This window comes from Ranitomeya imitator, chromosome 5, assembly GCF_032444005.1.
Source record: "Ranitomeya imitator isolate aRanImi1 chromosome 5, aRanImi1.pri, whole genome shotgun sequence".
NCBI lineage: Eukaryota > Metazoa > Chordata > Amphibia > Anura > Dendrobatidae > Ranitomeya > Ranitomeya imitator.
The window spans coordinates 515,459,881-515,468,786 of NC_091286.1; the positions used below are offsets into that span (position 1 = coordinate 515,459,881).

Below are 8,906 nucleotides of genomic sequence, written 5' to 3' on the forward strand. Positions count from 1 at the left end.
TCTAACAGGCAAATGATACAGCAAGGCGGTCCAAATCAGATCTGTAGCAGTGTCCTGCAGGCACACCAGGGCTGCTGTACATGGCTTACGGTGTTATTATTGAGGGCCTCTATGTCCAGGGGGTGCACCAATGTACTGCCAGGAGGTGTAGGCTGAGGGTTTGATGGTAGTCCCTGCAATAGGGAATGTCCAGGGCAGTGGCGGTATCAGCAAGGGGGCCTATGTAATCTCCAATTGGAGACACAGCTGGCCGAGTTGTGGCTGATTCGGGAGCGCGGGGCTCAATCTTTCAGAGCTCACTCCGCGCTGACCCTTAAACTATGGAGCACCAGTATGTGTTACTCAGCCGCGCTGTAATAATAATGGGGCTGCGCCACGTCCTCTGCTGTAGGAGCGCGCGCTTTAGTAATGGCCGCCGCTCACAGCCGCCCCCACCGCCGGTGTGCGTTCCTCTCCTCGGAGTCCCGCAGTCCTCACCTGCCGGCGCCCGGTGCCTCCCGAAGATCAGGGAGAGATTCCGGCTGCAGATATCCGCAGCACCGCGTCTCTTGTGGACAAGGCGTCCCCCTGGAAGATGGCCGCCGTCACATGCAGGGCCCTCCGCGTCGTCGATCTTCCTCCCTCACCGGCACCTCTCTGTCACCGCCCTAGTCTTCTCCAGAGGCTAGTAGCCTCTGCGTCTCCAGGGGTCTCGGCAGCCGCAGGATTTTAAAAATATAAGGGGTCTAATAGGCAGGATGGTAGAAGGATATTAGGGAGCTCTCCCAAAGCACGTCTTCTTCCTCTCACTCCATAACCACGCCCCCACTATTTGCTTTCTGCTGCCTTTTCTTTTTATAATTAAACATATGGTGAAAATGCAAAGAAAATTAAGAGTGCAGAAAAAATAGGAAAAACAAAAGCACATGGGATTAGCGTGCACATGAAGATTACTGACAGCGTATGCCAAATAAATGTTTTTTGTATTGCTGAGATAGATTGTGGTATTTTTAGTTTTTAAACAAATTTATTACATTAAAATTGGATATTAACATTTCATTAACAAAACTCCTCTAGGAATTTGTACCGAACATTATATGAAACATACTGCAATCATTTCAAAAACAAGAGACATTTTGTGATGGGAAACTTCATGAGACTGCTGGGTGGGAAAGCCGTAAAATTAGGTGCCAATGTCCCTGAGATTTAAGACACTAGTTAATTACATTTTTTACCATAGTTACATTATTCCTAGACATTTACAGTACTTCTGTATCCAAACAAACTGCATGAAAATACATTTTAGAAATGATAGTAATTAGGCATCATATGGTATGGTTATCTGGAAATGGATAACATTGGTATATACACATGATGCTAAAAGCACTGAAGAGGAGGAGGGTCTGTATCTCCAGGCATTGACGACCCCATCACTCTTGACCAATTCCCCAACTCCCTTTACTGGAATGTAGCCCTAAAATTGCAAGGAAGGTTACAGCATTCTACTACCACATGGTTGTGCAACCTTCAACGATCCCCCATTCCCTCATGATGACTGGACCATCATTGTAAATAAGCCCCAGCACTCTGTGTCACCCCCACCTCATTGTAGATCGTAAGCTCTCACGGGCAGGGTCGCCATTATTTTTGCTTTATTATATTATCTTTAACTATGTTACGAATGACTGTTGTATAAGAACCTCTGATTTGTAAAGTTCTTCAGAATATTTGCCGCTATATAAATAAAGATTATTATTAATATTATTGCACCTAAAATATAGAATCGGCCCCCCTGTATTGTTGGCAGAGAACTCACAAAATAACCGTTGTTTTATTTGTAATTTGTTTTTTTTAGAATTTGATAGTACAGGTGAAAATAAGAAATTTTGTTAAATATCTTATCAGAAAAATATTCTCTCTCCTCCTGAACTGATCATTAGACCTCAAAATTCACAATTTACAGACCAAATCTGTCTTCAGTGAACAGTACACTAGTTTTCTCATTACTGAGATAGAAGATGGCAGTGGGTGCTATTAAAAATTCTATGGAGAACTATAACTATCTTTTCAAGAGAACTTGCAGCAGGTTGTCTGTGCCGGCCTCTTGCTCCTCTTTCTCCATTCAATTTTAAAAGCACCAACTGCCATCTCCTATCTCAGTAATGGGAAAATCTGTTTTCGCTAAATGCAGATTTTACCCGAGAATTAAGAGTGAAAGATCAGTCCAAGAAAAGAAAAAAACAGATTCCTCTGATATACTACAAAGTTAAATGTTTTCATGTGTACTATTGATTTGCTTCTAAAATGAATTTGAAATATATGGTTACTCTTAAAACCCTGCTATGAAAACAAACAAATATTAACTGAAGTTGTATGCAATTTAGTGTCCACTTAGTTTTTGTATACAGTATGTGGAGCGCCCCCAGACACAGGGCCGCGGGTTGCTCGGTACCGGTCCTCTGCTGGCTCAGTTATTATTATTATTATTATTACCGTATATACTCGAGTATAAGCCGACCCGAGTATAAGCCGACCCCCCTAATTTTGCCACAAAAAACTGGGAAAACTTATTGACTCGAGTATAAGCCTAGGGTGGAAATGCAGCATTTACCGGTGAATTTCAAAAATAAAAATAGATCATTATTTCCCCATAGCTGTGCCATATAGTGCTCTGCACCGTTCATATTTCCCCATAGGTGTGAACCATATAGTGCTCTGCACCGTTCATTATGCCCCCTAGCTGTGCCATATACGGTGCTCTGCACCGTTCATTGTGCCCCATAGATGTGCCATATACGGTGCTCTGCACCGTTCACTGTGCCCCATAGCTGTGCCATATACGGTGCTCTGCACCGTTCACTGTGCCCCATAGCTGTGCTGTGCCATATACGGTGCTCTGCACCGTTCACTGTGCCCCATACATAGCTGTGCTGTGCCATATACGGTGCTCTGCACCGTTCACTGTGCCCCATACATAGCTGTGCTGTGCCATATACGGTGCTCTGCACCGTTCACTGTGCCCTATAGCTGTGCTGTGCCATATACGGTGCTCTGCACCGTTCACTGTGCCCCATAGCTGTGCTGTGCCATATACGGTGCTCTGCACCGTTCACTGTGCCCCATAGCTGTGCTGTGCCATATACGGTGCTCTGCACCGTTCACTGTGCCCCATAGCTGTGCTGTGCCATATACGGTGCTCTGCACCGTTCACTGTGCCCCATAGCTGTGCTGTGCCATATACGGTGCTCTGCACCGTTCACTGTGCCCCATAGCTGTGCTGTGCCATATACGGTGCTCTGCACCGTTCACTGTGCCCCATAGCTGTGCTGTGCCATATACGGTGCTCTGCACCGTTCACTGTGCCCCCCCTAGCTGTGCCATATACGGTGCTCTGCACCGTTCACTGTGCCCCCCCTAGCTGTGCCATATACGGTGCTCTGCACCGTTCACTGTGCCCCATAGCTGTGCTGTGCCATATACGGTGCTCTGCACCGTTCACTGTGCCCCATAGCTGTGCTGTGCCATATACGGTGCTCTGCACCGTTCACTGTGCCCCATAGCTGTGCTGTGCCATATACGGTGCTCTGCACCGTTCATTGTGCCCCATAGCTGTGCTGTGCCATATACGGTGCTCTGCACCGTTCACTGTGCCCCATAGATGTTCCACATAAATTTGTGCCGCCGCTGCCGCAATAAAGAAAAAAAAAACACATACTCACCTCCCTTGATTGCAGCTCCCGGCGTCTCGTTCCGGCGCCTCCATCTTCCCGGCGTCTCTGCTCTGACTGATCAGGCAGAGGGCGCCGCGCACACTGTATGCGTCATCGCGCCCTCTGCCTGAACAGTCAGAGAGCAGAGACGCCGGGAAGATGGAGGCGCCGGGAAGATGGAGCGGCGCCCGGCGGCTGGAACGAGGACAGGTGAATATAACATACTCACCTAGTCCTGGCAATCCTCGCGCTGTCCCCTCCTGTCTTCGGTGCCGCAGCTTCTTTCTCTATCAGCGGTCACCGGCACCGCTGATTAGAGAAATGAATAAGCGGCTCCGCCCCTATGGGAGGTGGAGCCGCTTATTCATTTCTGTAATGAGCGGTCCCACGTGACCGCTGAAGAGAGGAAGAAGCTGCAGCGCCGAAGCCCGTGGGACGGCAGGGACAGCGCGAGGATCGCTGGGACTAGGTAAGTATACCTCAGCGCCCTCACCCCCTCACCCGCCGACCCCACCGCTACCGTGACTCGAGTATAAGCCGAGGGGGGCACTTTCAGCCCAAAAATTTGGGCTGAAAATCTCGGCTTATACTCGAGTATATACGGTATTTATTATTATAGCGCCATTTATTCCATGGCGCTTTACATGTGAGGAGGGGTATACATAATAAAACAAGTACAATAATCTTGAACAATACAAGTCATAACTGGTACAGGAGGAGAGAGGACCCTGCCCGCGAAGGCTCACAATCTACAAGATCTGGGGATGTCACGGTGGCTGGACCCGGTCAGCGACCCTGCTAAGGGGCGTCCAATGAAAGGTGATACGAGTCTTTCAAGGTTTGTGAGGCCACCTGTGGTGTTCGGTCAGGGTGACCGACGCTGCTTGGGGCCCACTGGGGTGATGTGATGGCAGCTGGATGGTATACCTTCCCACAGGTGAAGTGTGTCCCCAGGGCTTCCCAGTAATGTAGATGGTGATGGTGTGAGGTGCAGTCAATAACGAGGGCACAGGGTTGCAGTCTCTTTACCTCTTTACTGGTGACTTCAGGATCCTCAATCCAGAGCACAGTTAACAGGGTTGTCTGAGACCGGCCGGTCCGAAGGCACATCCAGAGTTCCCTTTGCAGGTGGATATCGTTGCCTACCACTAGCGCCTGTGTGTTGTAGTGCTTCCCTGCTGAGCATTTGGGATAGTCCTCACAACTTCTATCCTCGTTCGTTCCAGTTCTTTCTATTTCTTTCTATTCTCCGTCCCCCAGGTTTGTTATGGCTAGGACGCACCCATTTGACGGGTAGGCTCGGAGCTCTTCCGGGACCCTAGAGACGCCCCTCTCCACGGTTGCCCCTTATATCTGCTTAGGTGATGTAAGGTTGACAGCCAACCTATAATTAACTGTCCTGCGGTATTTGAACTAAGGCATAAAGTCAGTTACTTCCTCGGTGTTCCGGGCACCGGCTACTTGCCTCAGTAGGATATGGCCGTTCTCCGGGCACGACTCTTACTGTCTCTCCTTTGTGCTTGATCTCGTTTCTCACTGTCCACAATATCCTTCGCTTCGTGTCCTTTCTTAGGATACCGCCGCAAGGTAGTGCAGGCGCGGTTCCGTAACATTCTGCCTTGTCGCTAGGTACCTGCCAGGTTCCCACGCCTGACAGGGACCCCCCTGAATCTTCCCCGCCACACCCCCTGCCACGGGATGTTGCCTGGACAAAACCCAGTCAGCTTCTACTAACTTCCTATCCAACCCCTAGTTTTACCAGTGTGAGGAGTGGCCTAATAAATAGAAACTTTTGCTCCCCCTAGTGGCTGGAGTGTGAAGTGTAATGTGTGCTGGTGATACCTGGTCAGGTGGACTCCTTTAGTGCCATCAGACGTACCATCACTCCCCTTAGTGGCAGAGCGACACTACTGCAACGACCAGGTCTCTGGGGTGCTGCATATGTGAAAGCAAAAATATATATAATTCTGGTCAAGACCTAATGCAGAAACTCCAGATCATGTCCAGGACAAGGGATCATTCAGACATTAGTATACTCCAATTATTTTAATAAGAGTTTGCTCAGAATTTGATCACAGTGTAGCCCGCCCAAGTGTCATCAGGTTTTCTTGTACATGGAGGAAAAAAAAAGTTTCTCCATCATCTCCTTTCTGACAGTCTGTGAGAATCAGACCACACCAAAGTGTGTATAGAATAAGCTCAATAATATGAAAATACAAAGGTGAGGTAAGGCTCTGCTTATCTTTTTCATTTGTCTCTTACAGCTTGCACAGACAATGGTTATAGAAAAGTCCTGGATAAGTAATTTTCCTATGTATAGCATAAAGAAATGAAAAATACAAAATGTGACCCAATATTGTCCTGATTATAGAGAATTATAATGATAGAATAATGGTTGATAATGACGTACATGATTCATAAAATAACTATATAAACTCCATTTATATCCGCAGCTGTTTGTTCCTGGAAACTTAGAGGAGCTACATGTGGGCGATGAAGTCACAGCTTTTACTCTACAGAATGATTCAGCCCATCCGATGGTTGATAAAGGTATCTAAACAGCTTTACCCATAAAGAAGAAGCTTTTGGTCCATTTAGTGATGGCTATGGATAATTGCCCCAACTAGAATGGATTTTCTCTGGAGTCCCACTCTGAAGATAAGACAAAATGCATTTGCTAAATAACTGTGCCGTTGAATTTTCTGGTGTGTTTTCCTGTTAGCTGCATCTTTTTAAGCGAAAGCTCACAAATTTAATTACAATCCATTAACAAGAGACATTGATATCCCTGATCATATCTCAACATCTTGTAATTGGTCAAATCAAATAGTCAATTATAAAACACACCCATCCAAAAAATTAAAAATGATTAATCTCACTGAAGAGCCGAAGGAAAATACTTCTGAATGTGATCCTAATGCGGACGTCGTCACCAAAGTTCTGCCCACCATGTACACGTTGGTCTTCATTGTGGGACTACTTCTAAATGGGCTCAACCTATGGATATTCTGCTACATTCCCAGTAACAGGAGCTTCATTGTCTACCTGAAAAACATTGTCATTGCTGATAATTTAATGGTCCTTACATTTCCAATGAAGATAATTAGCGATGCGGGATTTGGGAACGAAGAGTTGCGTGTGTTCGTTTGCCGCTATTCCGCGGTTGTCTTTTATCTGAACATGTACATCGGAATAATGTTCCTGGGCATTTTGGGATTTGATAGATATTTTAAAATTGTGAGGCCACTGAATGCCTCATCCTCGCTCCAGAGTGTTTTCTACAGTAAGCTCATATCGGCACTGGTGTGGACAATGATGGCTTTCATTTCAATCCCCAATATGATCCTAACCGACCAACCATATGGAACCACGGCAAAAGTTTCATGTGCCCAGCTAAAAAGTGAGCTGGGATTAAAGTGGCATAAGGCTTCAAATTACATCTGCATCGGAATATTTGTCTTGGTTTTTTTCTTACTGGTAATCTTTTATGTTTCCATCTCAAGGAAAATATACCAATCCCATCAGAAGTTGAGAAGGGGTTCCAATGCTGGCAGAAAGTCCACACGCAACATATATAGCATCTTGATTGTATTCTTTATCTGCTTTGTTCCATATCACTTATGTCGGATCCCATACACAATAAGTCAGACCGGAAACAGCTATTCTTGTCAAAACAAGAAAAACTTGTACTATGTAAAAGAAGTAACTTTGCTTCTATCCGCAGCAAATGTCTGCCTCGATCCAATCATTTATTTTTACATGTGTCAACCCTTCCGGCAAACGCTATTTAAGAAGATGCGCATCGAGGACAGGCCCCAAGAAACAGAAAAAGCATCATGCAAAGTTTCAACCTCACAGCCGGCATTTCTATAAAGTTCAATAAACGTTTTAAAACTCCGGAATGTATCATATACAAGCAAGGATACATTTATATTGCTTTCCTTTTGTATTGACAGTTTACAGTTAAATGAAGGATATGTAAAATGTTCTTGACTTTACATATTTCATGCAGGGTATGTTCACACATTATGTAATTGGTGCAGAAATTTCTGCATCTCTTGGCAGGAAAAACGCGATGGAAAATACCCATGTTTTTGCCACATTATTGATACATTTTTGATGCATTTTAGCATGCATTATTAGTGCAGATTTTCCCCCCTCATTAGTATGGGTGAAATCCGCAGCAAAAATGCTGACATCTGTAGATTGAAATCTGTGCCAAATCAGCAAGTCACAAATAAGCACCGTATGCATGAGACTTCAGGATTCTCATTCACTTTGCAGGCATCAGGGAACCTTTCAGGTGTTGTGACACATCTGCACAGAAAAACGAGACAAAAACACAACATGTGCACTTAAAGGGACACTGTCACCTGAATTTGGAGGCAATCTTGCCTTGTGCAGGCATGTACTATGGAGGACAGAGAATGAACTTCAATCCAATATTGCAGCCAGCATGCAGCCAGCGGGTAAGGAAAGGGTGAATCAAACACCCAAAAACCCCGCCTCCATGGCTGAAGATTGTTCCCTCCAAATTCAGGTGACAGTGTCCCTTTAAAAGGTTAGTCCCAATTGGGTAAGTTATTGGCTTTTAACAAGATTGGCCATAAGTTGCTGATTTCTGGTGATCCCATTGCTGGAACCACCATGATGCCAACAACATTGCTCTGAAATGCCAGCCCAGATTGGGGAGGCGGCAATGCTTGCCCACCACAACTCCTTTTTTGTTGATGAAACTGCTGGACATAGCCAGAAATTACACCACTTAGCAATCTTGGCCAATGCCATAGAAATGCATGGCCCACATTCGTTCTAACTGACCATTTCAAAGCCCTGTTCTTGGGATCAGTGAGGGTCCCAGTAGTGGGACACCCAGCAATCATCAAGTTATAATCTACCCTATAGAGAGGTGATAACTTGCCCGATTGGGAATCACCGTTTGCTTCGGTGAATCTTTATGGTTCCCTATTAAGAAGCCATATGAACTCTTTCTATTACTATATGCTGACTATGTATAACATCAATTTTTTCCCAATTTTTTACCAGGAATGAAAATATCTTGGTAAGGGTTTGCTCACATCTGCGTATATAAAATCGCCTAGATTCTCAGCCAGAAAAGTTGGCGAGTGTCATGCGTATGTCATTCCGTATGTCATGTGGTTCCTTCTGTGAGTGTGCAATTTTTTTCCTAGCATCAATATGACACTCATATGACTT

At 45.5% G+C, this 8,906-nt stretch overlaps 1 protein-coding gene across 2 annotated transcripts in view; it reads left to right on the forward strand.

Moving 5' to 3' along the window:
• The window catches only part of P2RY14 (purinergic receptor P2Y14), a 123,099-nt gene extending 115,481 nt beyond the window's left edge, over positions 1-7,618 (forward strand). For both annotated transcript variants that reach the window (XM_069727511.1, XM_069727510.1), the window contains one exon: positions 6,143-7,618. In XM_069727511.1, coding sequence (XP_069583612.1) covers positions 6,555-7,562 — 1,008 coding nt within the window. In that variant the 5' untranslated portion in view covers positions 6,143-6,554 and the 3' untranslated portion in view covers positions 7,563-7,618. The remainder of the gene's footprint in view (positions 1-6,142) is intronic.
• The last annotated feature ends 1,288 nt before the right edge of the window (positions 7,619-8,906 follow it).